A 22454-nucleotide genomic window follows, 5' to 3' on the forward strand; every position below is an offset into this window, starting at 1 on the left:
TGACAACATGTCTTTTCTATCTAATTACATTCATGCTGGTTTAACCACCAACAGTTTTGCTGTTGGAGTACTTAAATTAATATTCTTAAGCTGAGATAATGAAATTTTAAACAGTTGATAGAAATTGCTTAAATATTACAGGAATATGCATTATCAAAATTAAAGGTTGTTATTGAATATAAAGAGAACTCTGTGATTTATTTATGCCGAATCCTTAGTCTGAACATTTTTACATATATACAGATCTTACAGTATTCTTAGTCTGAAAACAATTCACTTGTTAGAAATTCAGAAAAAACCTCTTTATTAACAAACAGCTCTGAAATATTCAAAAATAACTACATACTAATTTGAGGTTGAAATTAATTTTATTAGGTGAACTATTCTCATTGTAGATTTGCTATTTTTATTTATTTTTTTAAATTTTTTTAAACAAAGGTTCGCAACAGCAGAGGTCATATAAATCCTCAGGGTGCCAGTGTTTTTGAAAAAAAAAAAAAAAAAAAGATTTGTAAGTATGTCGGATTCGAATGCAGGGCCACTGGTTTCGAACACGGGACCTTTACCCTACAGTGATGAGCGCCGAGTCAACGCCTAAACCGTTGCGGCCACCGATGCCCCTGTAGATTTGCTATTATCGGAGTGTGTAATATTGAGGAAATAGTGAGCTGTGGTGGTTGAGCTCAAATAACGTAACCCTTGGAATTTTGATTTGGAAAAAATATTATAAAGTGGTTCTGAGCTTGAAAATTAAGACCTCTCATATGGCAATTATTGTTATAATTTTTTTGTCAGATTTGTTGACTAAGTAGTTATAATTAACTAATTAAGGGGAAAATAATTTATCAGTGGGGAAGAAAAAAAAATTGAACACAGGGACATTCAAGAAAAAATATAATTCATATAATTTCATCGTAAAACAACTATATTGAAATTTTCCTTATTGTAGGTAGAAGACAAATCATATTGACATAAATAATTGGACAATTGTATATAAAAACAAAAATAAAAGCATTAAGTACATTGTAAAATTATGCAGCTAGAGATTCTTCAGTTCCACAACGAAACCATAAAACTAAATTACATAAATTCAAATAATTGAATCATCTCTAAGAGAGAAAACAAATATAAACATTTTTATTTTTAATTTAATAGGAAATATGTACAAAAGTATTCTTTTTACACAAAGTTGTACTAGATCATTACAAAAGTTCTTCCACTTGAATCTTTGGTTTGAGGCAATTTTATGAATAAAAAGAGTTAAGTTAATGCTGAAAAAAAGGAAAAACTTGATTTCATATTGGCTAAATAAATATGTGAAAAGAAAAGGATAATATTGATTGTTACGATATGTCAAAAATTAAACAAAAACTTTGTAAAAAAGAAAATTTGATACGTTATGTGAGTTACATTTTTATAAATATTCACCACACCTAAGAACATTTAGCAAAAATCTAGCATTTTTTCAATAGTAAAATAAATAACCCTCATAAAATGATGAAGAAAATAATTGTTGTAACAATATTATTCATCGGAATCTTTAAGCTTGAAATATAAAAAGCATGAGAGTAACATGCCAAATATTGGTATCACACTTAATCCCAGGCCAACAGCACATATTATTACAAGTTGCTGCATCAACACTTCCGAAAACTTATGAATGCACCCCTGGGGAAAAAAAATTAGATTAACACATATTCATAAAATTTAGATTTAAAATGATTTAAAGTAAATTTTTTACCGAATAAGGGATGTTGCTCGGATGGCTGCTAGCACCGCACCCAAAAGACATAGATTTACAACAAGAATCAGGAACATCATTTGTCACATTGCCCTCCAGCTTCCACCTGCTGTATTGCCAGTTTTCAAAACTCGTCGCACCACAGCATTTATACTGAAATTGTTTATATTTTATTAATATTTGTTTAATTAGCCTTTTATTTTTGGACATTAGACTATGCAGTTCTATTTTAGTCATTTACTATCATTTTCGCCTGGTTATCTTTTCTGTTTTGGTTTGGTAGACATGTTTAGGCTTTGGTATGCTTGGTCTGACTAAAATGATCAGAAATGACCAAATTAAAGGTTCGTCTCACAGTAGGATATTTCACAATGTACAGTTCTAAGCCAATTGAAATTACATAAACTAAACATCCCTAACTACAAAAATAAATTAAGAATCAACTGAAGTTACAAGGGATCAGATTTTTTCCTTATTAGTCAAGATACTGTTGTGAGCCAGTTGAATTTACGATTAATCGGATTTTACTATAGTTCTTGTATTTTCCAAGTTAGTCAAGATGCGGTTATGAAGGAAGTGAAGTTGGTTGATAAGATTTTAAATTTGTTCTTGTGTTTCCAGTTATCAATATGCAGATAAGAGCAAGTTTTCATCATTTCTTATGTTTTCCAGGATTAGGTGTTTATGTGTTTTGCACATTTGACAACAAATAATTATGTGAGGTACTTTTTATTGCCTATGATGAGAATAGTGTAATAATTTTTAACAGACCTGACCGATGAGGATAGGTAGACCCGATTTATTAATGAATGAATGACCAGAATATATTTTAATTATGACGTGTTTCATTTTTTTTCTATGGGTTTTCTAAAATAGTGTATGCTCAAATATGAGTCAATTAAAGTAAAAATATAATTAATTAAGGTTTTTAGTTGAGATAAAAAGTCAGTGGCACAAGTGGGATTCGAACCCACGATCTTCGGCTAGATACGCCGCTGCTCTACCACTTGAGCTATCGTGACCTAGATCCACTCGGACACCACTTCCCATCTCAACCGCACCTTTGAATTTTCCCTCCTTTTTGCCAGTTTTCAATCATTTTTTCATTTTTGGATCAAGGTCATGATAGCTCAAGTGGTAGAGCTGCGGCTTATCAAGCCGAAGATCGTGGGTTCGAATCTAGCTCATGCCATTGACTTTTTTATCTCAACTAAAAACCTTAATTAATTATAATATATTAATTGGTCAAGCGGACCACAAAATTAGTGAATTTAAAGTAAAAATGTTATTTTTTTATTATATTTTTTTCAGCTTGAACTTACAAGGGATAAGATAATGGGGGTGTCAGAGGCTGCAATGGTTTAGGACCCAGCAATCATTAAAATAAATAAATAAATAAAAATCTGATTTTTATTGACTTACAATATGAGCCAATTGATATAATTGCTTTTTTAACCTGTTTTTATTTGTTCTCGATCATCCTCATCAGGCAAAGAGTTATGGGCAAAGAAAAATTGATGAGTCGGAATTTTGTTTCTTAGACAAAAATTATGTGCAAATTGAAGTTAAGAGTGATCAGATTTTTACACATAGATTTGAGCCAAAGTCATGAGTGATCGGATTAGGTTAACTTTTCCCCTAAATTCACTAGTTTTAGAGGGTGAGATTTAATTGACTTGGATATATTTTTTTTGACGTGACAAATTTTTAATGATTGATTTTGCAAGTATGCATGGATGTTAGGTTATGTGAAGAATAGTAAGGCTGGGTTTGGAAGGTGGGGGGTGGGTTTAAAACTCTATGCAAAGATTACGGTAGTTTGAATTACATCAATGAAATTGCACAAAGTTCTTTTCTCAGGTAATTCAAGTAATTGATTCTCCAATGATGTACTTGCAATGCACATAGACTTCAGGAAGATTTGTATTAATTCAGTTCAAATTTTGCAAACATAAGTTTGCATTAATGAAAGATGAATATATTTAAACAAATTTTAATTCACTAGATCAAATAGAATATGAAAGAATTTAATACCCCATTAGGTTTGACACACCAAAAAAATTATTTCATATTTGGTATGATCTGGGGTGAACTAAAATTTGACTAAAAATCATCTCTGATATTTCCAATTGATGCAAAATCTAAGCAGCATTGAATACAAATCTTTCTGAAGTCTAGTACCAGATCAAAATAATTAAAGAAGTAGACAGAAACAGATTTATTTGGACAATTAATAAGTCTGATTTTTACTTTGTATATTTGATGTTATTGAACACATATTTTGAGCTAAATGAAGTTAGGATTGATTGGATTTCGTTAACTTTTCCCGACTAAATTCACCAATTTTGTGGGCTTCTTTTTTTATTAGCATGGATGTCGATTTTATGTTTTTCGCTTGGATACACCATTATTTAAGCATGACTACTTTTGCATTAGCATAAGTAGTGTACATGGATTAGGGTAGGTGAAGAAATGTTAGGTCAGGTTAGGTAGGGTTAGGATTAGGTTTTTTAATGTTTTTGTTTTTAAACATCATTCAGTTACCAGTAAATACATTTGAATAGTTAAACAAAATTATCAAAGCAAAAATTGAGACTCATATTAGGCCTGCTAGATGGAAAATATAAGACTTTTTAATTACAAATTTTGGCTTAAAAAAATCTTTTACTAGACATTACAAGACAAACTTGTCTTGTAATTTTTTTTTAAATTTGCTAAACATTTATACTTAAGATGGGCTAAATAAATTTAAAGAGTAATGCACATAAAAATATTTCTATTATTTGCTAAGATTCAAGTGAGTTGCATTTTCGAGTGAGTTCATTTTTGACCAGGCAACTAAATTCTTAAAAAATATAAATTAATAGTATTGATATACTATTTTATAACATTATGTTTTACATATTTACAATCTCAATGAAAATAATACTAATAGGAATTTTACCTCTTGTTGCATTTTATCAATGGCTAAAGTTATTTTCAACGAGACTCCATAATTCTCTACAAAGGTAGCGTTGAGATTGTGTTTGAGTTCTACTTCAACTTGGTCCCTGTAGACGTATGACAGCATCCCAACCATCACTTCGATCAGGAATATCAGAAGGAGGAGAAATGTATACTGTAAAAGAAAATCAACTGTTTGCTTATTCTATATAATATATTGATATTAGTTTATTATTAAAATATAAATTGCTGGCAGACTCAAGAATCACCCACCTCAGCTGTTGGCAGCTCGGGGTCAGACCTTGGTCTTATCTGTCCAGCCACTGAGGTTCGGCTCTGAGGGGAGGGTGCTGTCAACAGCTAGGTCCCCCAGTCCATGTGGTTCCAAACCCATTCATACTCACATTCATCCTTAAATACGATACATTTACTCCTATTAACATTCAATTAGGGTGATGGAGTACTTGATATTCCTCTATCACCCTTACCCATATTATACAACTAATCTAATTGAGGGCCGATGGGGTCCTCAATATTCCACCTGGGCATTCTTACAATAAACATTCACGCTAATAATTACATTCGCTCTCAACTCATGCTAGGGAGATAGAACTATCAGTATTATATACAATAAAATAACCCTATATTCTCCAACAATTTGAACGGGGAGGTCAGATACGCGCTGCCTTGCTCGAGCATGATTTTCATATGGGGTGGCTTCCTACACGCTCTCTACATGGAGCCAAAGAATTACACCCTTCAAGTAAACTTTTTCTACATCCTGGGCACATAAGCGGGCTTTGGGCCAAAGGTGTGCCAACTTAGCATGGCCTATTCTTGATAGGGTTGTTCTTGCGGTGGTTAAGCCTGGAGGAAGAGAAGTCCCGGCTTTTTATTGTTCGAAAAAGCTACAAATACTAAAAATCAATTAAGAGTATTCAATTATTTCACAGATATTCATTCGGAATACACATAAAATTTTATCAAACGGTATTAAAATGATAAAAATTCATTCTACCACCGTATCAAACTCGCTCGAACGTTCAAATTTTCCGATATATCTAACCTTTTTTTTCTCATGATATATAACTTGTTTAAAGACGAGAAAGTGCTTAAGAGTCAGGGGCTTTCTACCTCACTTGCACAATGCATGAAGGTAGATTGTCTACCGTTTATCCATCACGGTCACGGTGATGGATCGTCATCGGGATTATATAATGACATATTGACTTGTTACACCACCGGACCTATTAATCAATCCAGTGCAAACACTTTATTTTACATCTTTGTTGGCAGGGAGGAAGTAAAATCAATTTTACCTGAGATCTGTTGTGAATATGCCGACCTTGAATATACAATAAGTTGTGCAACGTTTCTAAATCTAGGCCGATTGCGATAGAAACGTAAATTATTGTTTATCCTGATAGGAGAAAATTGTAAACAAAATCAATGTTATAGTTAAATAATGTTTTTATGTAAGTATTGATTGAAATGAAAAAGTCAGTGTCACGAGCGGGATTCGAACCCACGACCTTCGGCTTAATACGCCGCTGCTCTACAGCGGCGTATTTAACCGAAGGTCGTGGGTTCGAATCCTGCTCGTGAAACTGACTTTTTTATCTCAACCAGGACCTTACATAAAAAGATTAATTAATTGTAAGAAGTTATTTGGTCAATCGGACCACGAAATATAATGGACGTTATAATTAAACGAATCGCGTATGTTTTTAATCGTTATTTCGCTTTAAAAATTTGATCAAAATCAATCAAATCCTCACTTAGCACAGGGGTATAAAATTTTACCCATCTCTCCTCCTTGTAATACCCGATTGAAAATTTTTGAGGTGATTGACACGCCTTTTCCAAAAATCGAGTCCTTTTAAGCACTAAGTACGTTCGGTCAGACGTAAACTTTGAGTTAACCTTTCTTAAGTAGTCATTCACTAAAATAAGTTTTACTGTGATTAAAAAAGTTACCAAAAAAAAAAAACAATAATCGCCAAATGCTATTGTAGTAAACACAAAAGAAAAATAAATAATTTAAATTTTAAACAAATTCATTTTTTTAATCTAAAAGTCTTCTAGCATCGTATAAATTCATTATTTTTTAAAATCTAAAATTTTCTTTCATTGTATAATTTTTTTTTAAATCCAAAACATTTTCTAGCATTGTATAAATTCATTTTTCTTTCACATCCTACATGTATTTGTAACATTTAAACAATGTTTATAAATCACAGGGCCTGAAGATGACCTCAATAAAGATCGAAACGTTGGCAGGATAAAGAAAATGTTTTTCTAAAAATCTACATCACACCAGACTGCACCTCATGATCTCCAAATAATCATAACTTTAAACAATACATAATAAATAAATAGCGAATCTTGCTCTTATAAAAATATATTCTGAGTGTCTTTTTAACATTATGTTTCAAGTCTCGTTCCGTTTCTTTTTGTACTTTTTGGACTGTCATAATTCGTGGAAAGCTCATATTTAGAAATAGACAAAAATAGGATGGAAGCTTTTTTTTTACTCAAAACAATAATTTGCCTACAAAGAAGGAATAAACATGATTTATGTTTGTACTAATTTTTAATTAGTAGTAGGAAAATATCTGTGGACCGAATTAATATGATTTACACTAACTTAATATGGAATGTGAATTTAAGTGAAGAACTTTTTTATAATATTTTTCTACATAAAAATGACTAATTGTCATGCGTAAGTTTCAAATAAATAGGTAAATAAATAAACTGAAATTATCATAAGCAATTTGCAAAATTAAAAACTTTCGTTATTTTCCATAAAGTAAGTAAAGGATTCTTAAGATTTCTGAAAGTAAATTATCTCTAGAAGTTCAAAAACATGATCGATTCAATGTTTGTGGGTTGTTTTGTTTAAACTTGTGTAACCAACAAAAATAAATAAGTCATGATAGTATCAAATTAATTAAAAAGATTTTGATGGATATTTACCAATAAATATATTTAAACGGTATTTATTGACAAAAGCGCACGAATCCTAGGCAACTCAACGTCATCAAATATAGACCCATAAATATATTTTTAAAATCAGTACTCAAAGTTGTAATGTTTTGTTACTAAATGTCAATAAAAATACCAATAAATTTTCTTTTAAATTGCTACTGAAAGTTATAGAGCCCTCCTTACTAAATGTAAAGAAGTGCTGAAAAATAAATATATTTTAAAAATTACTATCAAAAGTTGTAGAGTCGAACGTTAACTAAAGGTCAATCAAAATTAATCAATAAATTTATTTTTAAAATTACAACTGAAATATGTGGAGTCCTCGTTATTAAACTTAAATTGTTTAAATAAAATAAGAAATAAATATTAAAGAATAAATATATATTTAGGATTACTTCTAAAAGTTGTCCAACATTACTAGAAGTCACTAAAAATTAATCAATAAATTTATTTTTAAAATTACTACTGAAAAATAGAATTCTTGTGACTAATCTCAATAAATATTGTCCAATAATTATATTTCAAAAAATTATCGCTAAAAGTTACGGAGTATTACGAGTATTACGTATTTTTAATACTAATTAATTTAAGTAATAATTGTACATTAGTGGCGAATTTTTTTTAAATTTAATATAAATTAACATTAAATTCACTAATTTTGTGGTCCGCTTTACCAATTAATATATTACAATTAATTAAGGTTTTTAGTTGAGATAAAAAAGTCAATGGCACGAGCGGGATTCGAACCCACGATCTTCGGCTTGAAAATTCGAAAAGTACGGTTGAGATGGGAAGTTGGTGTCCGAGTGGATCGAGGTCTCGATAGCTCAAGTGGTAGAGCAGCGGCGTATCAAGCCGAAGATCGTGGATTCGAATCCCGCTCGTGCCATTGACTTTTTTTATCTCAACTAAAAACTTTAATTAATTGTAATAAATTAAAATTGTTCAAAAGGTCAGCTTTTGTAAAAAATATCTTTACGATTATTCTCAAATAAATATATTTGAAAAATACTAGTAGACGCTATGACTTCTCCACGAGTATTCTTACTGAAGATGACGTGATGTCTAAACGAGTATGAGTGCAACGAAAACCAATGCGAATGACCAGTAAAGTGATCATTGTTGATCAGTTTAACTTATGTCTTCTTCGAAAATTTTACCTTTACGCATTGGATTTTTTATATGAAACGCCAATAAAACTATTTATAAAGCACTAGATTTTAAAAAACGCGAAAGACTCCACTAGGAACAGCTCCTAAATGAAGATGGCGTGAAGCCCAATACTCATTACCTCTTCTTGAGTTTCATTTCCGCATGTTGTAATTAGGTTCAAGACCTCAGACGACAATTTTTTTTTTTCAAAATGGAAACAACGATTTGGACTAATTTTATTTGGATATATAAACTTTGGCATTCCATTAAAAAGTAACGGCTCTCTCAACGGGCCAGTCGGTTTCCGATCGTTCGTCGATTACTTCAACCGGACCACGGGTCACTTTGCATCCCGTCCGTTCATAGGAAATGTCACGATTTCCCATATTTTTTTCCACTCGGGATTTTCGTTGAGAAAGAAAATTGTGAGTACGGGAGATGTACCTGCGTACACCGGGCCGGGATAAACACGGAGTTGTTGACAAGAGATAGGATCGGTAAACAAGCAATTTATGATATCTCGTACATTCACGCCAACGGAATGAATATAATATTCTTTTTTTACGTCAATGTTTAAGTGTTGGGTTTTATCTAGAGCAAGGAGAAAACATCAAATTTTAATGTGTGGTGTTTAGTGACCGTTAATTAATGATTATTCGGAGATCGTGAGATGCGGTCTGGTGTGAAGAAGTTTTAGAAAAACATTTTCTTTATTGTGCCAACGTTTCGATCTTTATTGAGATCATCTTCAGGGCTCAAAGTGTTTGTTTTCTGTGTAGATGTGACATTCTTGTCTGTCGTGTTGCGAGTGAATACCTCACTGGCACTCCCAACACGACAGACAAGAATGACACATATACACGGAAAACAAACACTTTGAGCCCTGAAGATGATCTCAATAAAGATCGAAACATTGGCACGATAAAGAAAATGTTTTTCTAAAACCTACGTAACACCTGACCGCATCTCACGATCTCCGAATAATCATCAAATTTTAAATAAATCTATAATAAAAAAGAAGAAGGTACATTGAGAACGTGCTATAACAGAAGTGAAAAGACATTAAAAATATTTCTCATTCACAAAACTTTTCTCAGATAACTTACGTTGGATACATATTTATTTTATAATTATCAAGAATCTTCTCGTGGGTTGTTGGTTTTTTTTTTTGTAATCAGGAGTGAACGTCTGATGTTATTTTTTATTCCCATGGGATAATGTCGGAACACCGTTGGGGAATAAATCAAACATCTAAGCATAAATGATTACAGACTTCGTACTTTCAAGTCAGACGGGTGGTTTTAAAAATGACCGATTAAAAATTATTAATTGAATTAGCGGTAAATATACTTGGTTAATTTGTTCCTGGGTTGTAATAAAATTTTTACGATTGGCTCAAACAACTTCATGGTTCGAACACGAGAGTGATAAATTATGAACGGCTCGTAAATCCATAGAAATCATTCCTTACGTATCAAACCGTAAAAGCTGGCAAAGCGGAGTTCATTCACCTCAGTTATTATTTTTTATAGGGTAAAATTAAAAAAAAACAAAAACAAAGTGTAGTTAATTTCCATTCGATTGATCCGTTCGATTGCGGATTTAAATGCGCTCTTTGTTCGAGCGGACGTGTTTATCTCTCCAATCTAAAGGTCATCAAGAGAACGGCCATAACAGCTAAAGATCAGGCGCAATTGCCATGATCCAGACATTCCCAGGGCGAAATCTCCGCCCAGAAGGAAGGGAAACACGCATCTACTCAGCAATCTGACATGTCTCGACCTAAACGCTTCGTTAATGTTTGTATACATTTTGCTAAACTCCCGGAGAAAACTATGTTCCTTGCAAATATTAAAATTAAATAATCTTTATGTAAGGTATTGGTTGAAATGAAAAAGTTAGTGTCACGAGCGGGATTCGAACCCACGACCTTTGGCTCAATACGCCGCTTCTCTAACCACTTGAGCTATCGTGCTCAACTCGTTAGAGAAGCGGCGTATTGAGTCGAAGGTCGTGGGTTCGAATCCCGCTCGTGACACTAACTTTTTCATTTCAACCAATACCTTACATCAAGATTAATTAATTGACAGAAGTTATTTGGTCAATCGGCCCCGAAATATAATTGATTAAAATTAAAGCTTGAAAAATGGCCGTTAATACGAATAAACAGGGTGATTGGCGATAAGTGTCGCCCCACATGGGACCCAGCAGAGGGTAACATTGTTTTGCATACCTAGTCTATTTAGTTACCAAATTTGAGCTATTGATGTTTGAGCTAAGTGCTTTGATGGCTGCAGGGCCATCTGACATGATAATTATAATATTTATTGTACCATTTGTCCAAAATCAACTGGGTACATCAAATGAAGGTTAGGTACTAAATAAGGCAGTGTCTCAAGGGAACTTACTAAGTCTACTATTGTTTCCGTTCTGGGTTAACGCGTCTACTTTAGTGATACCAATTATTGCTTTGATGGCTGCAGGGCTATCTGACATGACAATTATATTCGTCGTATTGAACCCTTTGTCCAGAATCAACTAGGTACATTAAATGAAGGTTAAGTATTCATGGGGGTTTGCTCATATCTCCAGGGAAAGAAGTCTGAAGTTTCCATGAAGAATGAAAATAAGGAAGTGCTTCAAGGGAACATTCTAGGCCTACTATTGTTTCCGCTCTGTGTTAACGCTTCCTACTTTAGTGATACCGATTGTCTCTTAACAAACTACGCTTAAGTCTTCTTGGTAGCTCATTTTTGCTTTATATCGAACTACAGGAATATTCGATGGATCGATCAGTGGTTTGTTATTAACAAGCATGACTTGAATCATTCTTAATCAACATGTGTTGTCTTCAGGAAGAAATGAAAAGGTAGGTAGGAACCTTGGAAATTTCTTCTTCGCTTAATGTTTGGTTGGGCAATTGGAAATCTGGCTACACGAGGTCCTGGGTTGAACTCAATATTAAATAGTTTTGCAATGTGTTCCTTTGCGTGAATTGAGAAAAAATCAAAAGTTAATAAACAAAACCTGTTTTATTAAAAAATGTGGGCTTTTCGTTTTGCTAGCCTTATCATGAACAGTTGTGGGTGTAAATATGATAGCGAGGTTTATCACTTTTCGGTTAAGCTCACGCGTGTATATGACACAACTTTCAAGACACCGAGGGAAAAGGAAATGTTCGGAATATTTCCTATACTACTGGAAAATTTAATTTTTTTTGTATAATTATAACTAATTTAGGTTTTTACAAATGTACAATCTTCGCTCTTCTCCCTTTCTGAATGTAATAGAGTCGTAAAATGAGTCGTTAACGTTCAAATAAAATACAATTGTTGTTTCTTCTCATTTAAGATAAAGAATTAAGAATAAGAAAGTTTACTAAAGGGACAAGTTGAATGAACTTAAAACAAATTTAAACTTCTCTAATTTAAAAGGACTTGTGCTGTTTTGTGGTTATTATAACTGGAATCACCATACATAAACTAAATTGTAATCACCATACATAAACTAAATTGTGATCACCATACCTAAACTAAATTCTAATCACATTACATAAACTAAATTGTAATCACCTCACATAAATTGAATTGTCGACACCATACACAAACTAAATCATAATCATTACAACAAATAATGTAAATTAACTGTGAATTAATGGTGTAATTGACTTGATATGACAGCCAACTCGTGATATGATATCAATTGTTCATCAATTGATTATAGTTATCGTCAGAGACAATTACCTCTGCAGTTCTAAACACCGGGTGAAAATTTCCACTTGGAGGTAAGTTTTACAGAGGAAGGAATGCAGCTGAGTAACCCGTCCAGGATAATCCGGTGCTCGTAAATAACGCCTACTTGCGCCAGGGTGGAAGCCCGGTCCTGGACTTCTTTTATTTTCACCCGTCCACCACCCCCGCTTGATTTTGTATGAGTTGTATTTCGGTTTTGTTCATTCAAAAAGAGACGTTCCTGGAAATAGACGGCCTCGGTTCCAGTCCATTTGATTCACACACGGCGGAACTAGGAAGTGGAAGGACGGCTGTTTATATATGGCCTCTTTTACATTCGGGAATGGGGCAGGGCAAGAAAATAAGAATCGGCTCTTATCCCTCTGAAAATCTAAACCAAAAATAACGTAATTTTTCCCGATTGAATTAAAAAGCAAACAACTATAGTCAATACTATAAATAAATTAGAATTTGTCAATATACCTGGGTATTGCAATAATTAATGATAGGGATAGAGGGATAGGGATAAAAGAGGTGGCCACAACGCCTTCTGCACCTCGACCTAAGAGTATCTATTGTGCTCCCCCGTTTACCAGAACTCACTGGCCAGCTACAGGTTGTTAATCAACGTCCATAGCTTTTCCAGCGGCTCCTTAATGCAGGATCTTGCTTGTGGTTTTTCCTGTCCTAGTTGCAAGAACCTGCACCTTCATTGAGCTTCACTAATATAAATATAATTAATGATACCCAAATTGTATTTTCAAAATTTGTATGCATGCAATAATGAATGAATGCTTAAATTAATCGTTATGTGAGGTATTGGTTGAAATGAAAAAGTTAATGAGCGGGATTCGAACCTACGACCTTCGAGTACGATAGCGGTTAGTGGTTAGCACAGCGGCAACCGAAGGTCGTGGGTTCGAATCCCGCTCGTGTCACTAACGTTTTCATTTAAACCAATACCTTACGTATAGATTAATTAATTGAAAGAAAGTTATTTGGTCAATCGGACCACAAAATATAACGGGCTAAATTAAAATTAAATACCCTTCTTTAACCGTCAAAGGACACAAAATTAAGACCCAAAACACCTAAGCGTGGAACTAGGTATTAGGTACCCTACTCACTTACTCTCTTTCTCTCTCTCTCACTCTCTCTGCCTCTCTCATTCTCCGTCTTTTTTCTCTATCTCCTTCCTCTCCGAATCTCTCATTCTTACTCTTTCCACCTTAGATTCTTTCTTTTTCATTCTACATTTCTTTCCCATTTCGTCTCTGTTATTCACTATAAATACTAGTCTATCTAACTTTTTGTCGTCCTCAATCTTTCTCTGTCTCTCTTTCTCTCTCTCTCTCTCTCTCTCTCTCTCTCTCTCTCTCTCTCTCTCTCTCTCTCTCTTCCTTTCTGTCTTTCTTTCCTTTTTCTCCGTCTCTCTCACTTTTACATTCAGTATCTTTCTGCCTTTATTTGTCTTGTTAAATATCATTGTCCGGTTTACCGATATATATGCCTGTTCATATATCTCTTTTTTCTCCTCAATTTTTTCTCTCTCCCCAACACACACACACACACACACACACACACACACACACACACACACACACACACACACACACACACACACACACTCACTCTCTATTCTTAAATATTGTATATTTGTTAATAAGTTCTGTAAATTGTATCAATCCACTTGAAGAGGTAGAAATGACCTGATGATATTATCGTCTGATCACTCTCTCTCTCTCTCTCTCTCTCTCTCTCTCTCTCTCTCTCTCTCTCTCTCTCTTTCTAGTAATGTATGTCAATTCACGTAATTACTTCATAACCCAACAATGTCGTCGACTCGACTCAACAAAACTCAAGTATGGTTCTGATACCACGTGGCATTTTTCTAGATGGCACCGTTTAATCAAATGTTACATACTATCTCGATTTTTTGTATCTCATTTTATCATAAGGTGGTACGAATTGTACATTGCACGTATCTGTACCAAGCATCTTAAAAACTATTTGTAAGAAAGACTCCGGAAATACACTTGTACAAAGAAAAATAATTGTTCTTTCTTGAAACGTAAAATAGACCTAAAATCGAAACCGAAAATAAGTCTGAAAAGACCCATCATCCGCAAGAAAGTTTGCCAAAGGCTGGGAGTCGTAAAAGATTGTCAAAGAGACCCTCGCGTTCTATCTTTAGAAATGACCCAGTCCGTAGGTTCAACGCATCTTGTCGGTGGGTTCCAATTGAAAATGGGGGAACAGGGAACCGAATAGGGAAACAAAAGGGCCGATCTCGTGTTGACACTTCGGTGTATGCACGCCTATATATCCTCGGCCTCTCAACCTCTCCGTAAACACGTGTGTAAACATACGGGCCCGAGCTATGCCAGCTTTTCAAAGAGCAATATTAAAGCCAAATTCTAATCAATGATCGTGACTGGAAAAAACATTACGTGAACACATTTTTGCAATAAAACTGAATCAAATTTGATAAATATTGATTTTACTTAAGATTAGTAAGTACTGGTAAAAGGTGTTTATTTAAGCTAGGTAACAATAGTGATAATAAGGGTATTCACGATCTTTGTGTTAACCCTGTTAATTCTGCTAGGCCCTGTTAGATCGAGAAAAATGATGACGTAGATTTGTAAGAATCTGCTAGTTAACATTGCTCGATCTAACAGGCCAGGGCCATGTTAGATGTTAGGTCGAAAATGTAGTCACATTGCTATCCGTTAGGGCGTAGGTAACCAACATGGCAGCCATGAATTTAACAGCTGTTTTTTGTTTATTCTTGAATAAGCATTAATTAAATCAGACCAATACATTTCTTTTGTTAATTTCTGACCTGTCCTTATACTCTCATTCATAAAAGATATATTCCCTATCCTGTAAAGTTGTAGGCAGTTAGACGTTAGGTTAGGCATGGTGGCAGGAGCGTGTCATATGTTAGTATTTTTCGAGTGCATAGATAGCATTTTGAATGAAAGAGTTGATTAATTTTCCTTTTTTATTCACTTCTGGCATCTTACAATTTAACAAAAAAAAAAAACCTTCAAGGACTGTTATAGCTTTATGTTTTGTTCTTCATTTTCTTCATTCACGATCTTTAACTCTGTTAGCTCCTGTTGGATCGAGAAAAATGGTGACGTAGACTTGTAAGAATCGGCTAGTTAACATTGCTCGATCTAACAGGCCAGGGACGATGTTAGATGTTAGGTCGAAAATGTAGTCACATTGCCTTCCGTTAGGGCGTAGGTAACCAACATGGCAGCCAGGAATTGAACAGCTTTTTTTGTTTACACGAATTTTTATTCTTAAATACGCGTTAATTAAATCAGATCAATACATTTCTTTTGTTAATTTCCAACCTGTCCTTATACTCTCACTCATAATAGATACATCCCCTATCCTATAAATTTGTAGCCTATTAGACGTGACGATACAAGTTAGTATGTCGGCACGAATTGAAGCACGTAATGAAAGAATGTCATTCATTAGGACTTTCGAGTGCGTAGATAGCATTTTGAATGTGTTTTTGAGCATGTTTTCCTTCTTTTTCTCATCTTTCACGCATTTTTTTTTAACTGCAACTATTTGAGCGTCTCAATATAGTTACTGACTCTCAGCTTTTATATGCTACAATACCGATATCATAGTCTCTCGTTTTTACCTGAGATTGTCAACTATCAAATAGAATCGAAAACATAAATCTATAGGCAGGATGTGCGCATCCGACGACCCATCAGAGAACCGCGGCCGACGGGAACCCCACGCCCAATCCGGAACTTTAGCGGCGCGCCACGGCAAGGCGATACCCAGCATATTTGAGAGTCCAGGAACCACAGCACCCGGCCGGGGAAAACACGATCATTGTCGCACGTCTGGCGTCGGTACTACTAGTTATTCCTGCGACAGCCATCATCACCACCTACAAACTGGAAGTCTGGTCACATTCACTCTCCGAATGTACTCTCGATATTCCTCTGTGCGTGTTCAAACCCACTCAATTCATGCTGATATCTTACTTTTACTGTCCAGACGTCACACATTCGATTTGTGTAAACAACTCCTTCCTTTCACGCTAATAAATTACTTCATACCAATATTTCTATAAATTGCCTGTCTGTTTTTAACAACTATTGAAATCATTTAAAAAATAGATAAAATTGTGTAATATATAGAACATATATTATGATTAGTATGGGAGTGAATGTGCGGTGGCACTGTCGTCATATTAAATGCGCCAGTAGCTCCGCTAGCTGTACAATTGGACACCTCCCTGTCATATTTTTGTGTGGGTACTTCTTTCTACCCCTGTTTGGTTAAGATAAGTTTATGAACCACGATATATCACCAATGATGGATGGATAGGTTAGAAGTTTAAGAGTTGTCAACTCAACCGTAGACTTAAAGTTTTCTTAAAGAATACAATAAAATTAGTCAGATTCATTTATTCCTAGTCTGTGTTATTGAATAACGAACCACCACTGACAATCTCGAGAAGACGAACGGTCTGACAGGCAATAACAGCGAGGCTAGGCGGACCCAAATCATCGGAAACGACCATCCTACAGGTTTCTCACCCTATAGGCTTTTAGAGCAGCTATCAAAATTGAATATTTCTATTTAAAAAAGCGTTTTATCGTAGACTTACAGAATCACTACATTTATAAGTAATTGAGCCGGACCACCAACTGAGCCCAGACAGATCTAGACGAGGAGAGTTAAGAACTGGGCATTTCACTACCAGTCGCCCCAGGGTAAAAATATCGTCCCACTCGTTTTGTTAACAATTTATCTACTCAAGAACCAAAAAAAGGCCGTCCGGAAGATAACACTCAGGAATTCGTTTATTTTTATAATAATCCACTCACAGGCTCTTGGGAACCGACTGGAAATAGCCACGTAACCCACGTGTGTACGGCACGTGGCCTTGGGCCAACCGAGATTCCTTGGACAATTTAGGCCGCTGTAATCGCAGGTAACATCGATTATAAATAAGAAAATGTTTAAGGTGGACTGACAAAATAGGCCGAATGTCAATCCGTTCTGGGATGTTGTTTGTTAGGGTGTTTCGCAATATCTCGGTGTGACGGTTGGACCGAAGCCAGATTCCTCCTACCGTTCGACCGCTATAACGGAGTCGTCGGACTTTTTAATCGGCCTTGTCTGACCTTTTTAAATATTACCTCCACACGTTGCTGGATTATTTCTCCATTAGATCGACTAATCTCGATTGGATTAAATCCTCATACTATGTATTGTTCCATTACAATGGACCTTGGCTAATCTAATTTCACAATCCCTCGACCACACTTGATTGGAGCATTCCGTACTATTTTTAAAATACTGTGATCTATATAAATTTCAATTTATTTTCAACTTTGAGATGTGGGTTAGTAAGAAACGACGTAATATTTTTGTTATCAAAGCAAACACGGTTTTACTCAAGCCTGCGTCTCGTTGCCAAATTTTCCTCGCATAGATTTTTTCTATAATATTTAGTTTTTAACTGACGCAATAACAAACAGGCTTTTGTGGATATAATAAACTGTTAAATAAAATATCAAATTGTAGCATTTCAAATATAACGTAACCAAACCAGCAAGTTGTTTCTCTCTTTCTTACCATCTTTTCTCTCTCTCTCTCTCTCTATCTCTCTCTCTCTCCCGATTTCATTGTTTCCTCCTGTTCTCTGTCTATTTGGGTATATAACCAGCAACTTTTCTATAAGAGCTATATTTGCCAGTATTTACAGAAATCAAAGCCAAAAGAAAAACTTTCATAAACTGTAGGTAAGAAATGTGTGGTGTTTAGTGACCGTTAGCCAATGATTATTTGGAGATCGTGAGATGCGGTCTGGTGTGACGTTGGTTTTAGAAAAACATTTTCTTTATCGGGCCAACGTTTCGATCTTTATTGAGATCATCTTCCGGGCCTTGTGTTGTCTGCATTTCAACAAAAAAGTTCTCTGATTGATAGCCGATTAGTTTCTTCTCTTTGTTTGCGATGTTTTTCAGAATACTCTTTGCTTGGTGTCCATATGTAGTTGAAATCTGTTCATAGAATCCCATGTTCTTCGTTCTCCTCGCGCAGAAATGTGTGGTGGTTAGTGACCGTTAGCCAATGATTATTTGGAAATCATGAGGTGCGGTCTGGTATGACGTAGGTTTCAGAAAAACATTTTCTTTACCGTGCCACCGTTTCAATCTTTATTGAGGTCATCTTCAGGGCCTGGGATTTATAAACATTGTTTAAATTTTACAAATGCCTAAAGGGTGTGAAAAAATGAATTTATACAATGCTAGAAAATTTTAGATAGAAAAAATTGAAATTATACAATGCTAGAAAATTTTANAAAAAGAATGAATTTATACAATGCTAGAAAATTTTAGATTAAAAAAAAATGAATTTATACTATACTAGAAAATTTTAGATTAAAAAAATGAATTTATACAATGCTAGAAAATTTTAGATGAAGAAAATTGGATTTATACAATGCTAGAAAATTTTATATTGAATCAAAGTATTTGTACTCACTCAAAGTGTTTCTTTTCCGTGTAGATACTTGATTGAATCTAAAATTTTCTAGCAATCTATAAATTCTTTTTTTTTTAATCTAAAAATTTCTAGCATTGTATAAATTCATTTTTTCACATCCTACATGTATTTGTAAAATTTAAACAATGTTTATATATCCCAGGCCCTGAAGATGATCTCAATAAATACCGAAACGTGGCATGACAAAGGAAATATTTTTCTAAAACCTCCGTCACACCAGACCGCATGATTTCCAAATAATCATTGGCTAACTAAACACCACACATTTTTAAATTTTACATTTCTTTCGAAAGCGTGACATACATTTTTAACTGGGATCCTTGGAAGAGTCCAAACGCTTAGTCAACACGTGTGCCATCGCGCGATAAAGCATGTTCAAGCATATTTCCACAGCGATTTCGCAATGTTCAAGGGCTCTGGCCGACTGGGGTGAATTGTCTTAATTGAAAACCGTCCCCTTTTCGAAATCCCCTTGACATTCGAATGCCGCATTCAGCGACAAGAGGGGGAGTTTCGACGTTGAAAACAATTCAACATTAATATTAATTTGGTCCTCGTGTCAATAGACGCCATGTGGACGAAGGGATATGGAGAAGATTAAGATCTGGCCAGTTCGGGGATTTCCATCAGATTATCCCGATATTTGGAATGCTCGGCGCTTAAATTAAACGATGAGTTGATTAGAAACGGTCGTAAAATAGACACCTAAGACGTCTGAAGCTCTCACTACTTCCAGGTAATCGGAATTACAATAGGAAGTCCCGGTTAGGTCCCAGCCGTAAAGTAACGCTTTAAAAGGTAATCTTGACAAAGGGACGGCTTTTTTTTTTTTTATTAAAGACAACATAGGTCGTGTAGGAGACTTCGGAAAAAAGCCCTAATTAGAAATTGTATCAAATCATTCCTCATTTTTTACATATACAGTTTTTTATTCATTATGAACATACAGATTATAATTATTTGGAGATCGTGAGATGCGGTCTGGTGTGACGTAGGTTTTAGAAAAACATTTTCTTTATCGTGACAACGTTTCGATCTTTATTGAGATCATCTTCAGGGCCTGGGATTTATAAACATTGTTTAAATTTTACAAATACATGTAGGATGTGAAAAAATGAATTTATACATTGCTAGAAATTTTTAGATAAAAAAAAAAAGAATTTATACAATGCTAGAAAATTTTAGATTAAAAAAGAATGAATTTATACAATGCTAAAAAATTTTAGTTTAAAAAAATTGAATTTATACAATGCTAGACAATTTTATATTCAATCAAAGTAGTTGTATTAATTCAATTTTCATAATCTATTCAATATATTTTCAATATATATATTCAATACATATTTTCATAATTTCAAATTCAATTATCTTAATCTAAAATTTTCTAGCATTGAATAAATTCAATTTTTTTAATCTAAAATTTTCTAGCATTGTATAAATTCATTCTTTTTTTAATCTAAAATTTTCTAGCATTGTATAAATTCAATTTTCTTAATCTAAAATTTTCTAGCATTGTATAAATTCAATTTTTTAATGTAAAATTTTCTAGCATTGTATAAATTCATTCTTTTTTATCTAAATGTTTTTAGCATTGTATAAATTAAATTTTTTTTCTAAAATTTTCTAGCATTGTATAAATTCAATTTTTTTAAATCTAAAATTTTCTAGAATTATATAAATTCATTGTTTTTATCTAAAATCTTCTAGCATTGTATAAATTAAATTTTTTTAATCTAAAATTTTCTAGCATTGTATAAATTAAATTTTTTCAATTTAAAATTTTCTAGCATTGTATAAATGCATTTTTTTCACATCCTATAGGCATTTGTAAAATTTAAACAATGTTTATAAATCCCACGCCCTGAAGATGATCTCAATAAAGATCGAAACGTTGGCTCGGTAAAGAAAATGTTTTTCTGAAACCTACGTCACACCAGACCGCATCTCACGATCTCCAAATAATCATTCACGGTCACTAAACCCACACATTTCTTACCTACAGTTTATGAAAGACTTGTACCATGACATTATATGCTTTCGACGTGTGACGATCGTTATTTTTATTCATAGTTTCGAATTGGATGATTCTGATACTATCAAGAATAACTGGTCTATACTCGCCATAAATAAAAAAAGATTTCAAGACGAATTTATCGATAATGTATTCGCTGTGATGAAAAATCTAAAGAAATACTCGAAGTTATCGTTTGCAGAAAACATCCGCTTATATTAGAAAAGAGATTATCAAAGCCCTCAGAAGCTTCTTTTCTTACGTTGACAGATTAAATAGCATGAACTAGTTAAATCCGTTATATTAAGTGGTCTATTTACCAAATTACTTCTTTCAATTAATTAATCTTTTTATGTAAGGATTTGGTTGAAATGGAAATGTTAGTGCCATGAGCGTTTTCGAACCCACGACCTTCGGCTAAATACGCCGCTGCTCAACCACTTGAGCTATCGTGACTTCGACATCAACTTCCCATCTCAACCTCACCTTTAGAATTTGGTCTCGTTTTGGTAGGGTGTGCACATCTATGCGACGTCAAGGCACGCCACGTACAGTCACACAGCGTGTATCACAAATCAGTATCGCAATCGCAACCCCTTTTTGTTCTTAATGCATTATTTTGAGCAAAACAATGTAATAAATTTATTTAGAAATCGTGAGATGCGGTCTGGTGTGATGTAGGTTTCAGAAAACATTTTCTTTATCGGGACAACGTTTCGATCTTTATTGAGATCATCTTCAGGCAATCTCGACACGACGCGCAAGAATGGCACAATTACACAGAAGACAAACACTTTGAGCCCTGAAGATGATCTCAATAAAGATCGAAACGTTGGCACGATAAAAAAAATGTTTTTCTGAAACCTACATCACACCAGACCGCATCTCACGATTTCTAAATAAATATCGATTAACGGTCACTAATCACCACACAATGTAATAAATTTTTAGTTAAATTTAATTGTTTTAAAGAAGTTATTCCGGTGTTTTGATATATTTTCTGCCTAACCATCATAATTAAATAATTTTTGGCCTCGTTTAATTTGTTTACATTAAAAAAAGAATGTTGTAATTAATAAAACGACAAAATTACATATACATAGTTTGACATAAACTACAAAAAATATGACTGTCCTTTTCTGACGCTACTCGACGAAAATGGTGTAATTTTGTAATGAGGAAAATCATGACATAAATTATTAGTAAAATTTTATGAGCAAAACCGTGTAATAAATGTTAGTTAAATTCAATATATCAAATAATGGTATTCCGGTGTTTTGATCAATTTTTTACAAAACCATTGAAATTATTTTTTTTAACTAAAAAC

At 33.8% G+C, this 22454-nt stretch overlaps 1 protein-coding gene across 1 annotated transcript in view; it reads right to left on the minus strand.

The window, feature by feature from the left end:
• Positions 1-877: 877 nt before the first annotated feature.
• LOC106662015 (CD151 antigen-like) overlaps positions 878-22454 on the minus strand; it is a 98707-nt gene continuing 77130 nt past the window's right edge. Inside the window, exons 4-6 of the mRNA XM_014385811.2 lie at positions 4686-4859; positions 1742-1894; positions 878-1668 (exon numbers count right to left, since the gene is read on the minus strand). Of these exons, the coding sequence (XP_014241297.1) occupies positions 1525-1668; positions 1742-1894; positions 4686-4859 (471 nt within the window). The 3' untranslated portion in view covers positions 878-1524. The remainder of the gene's footprint in view (positions 1669-1741; positions 1895-4685; positions 4860-22454) is intronic.

Source organism: Cimex lectularius, unplaced genomic scaffold, assembly GCF_000648675.2.
Source record: "Cimex lectularius strain Harlan isolate CLEC.00 unplaced genomic scaffold, Clec_2.1 scaffold360, whole genome shotgun sequence".
NCBI lineage: Eukaryota > Metazoa > Arthropoda > Insecta > Hemiptera > Cimicidae > Cimex > Cimex lectularius.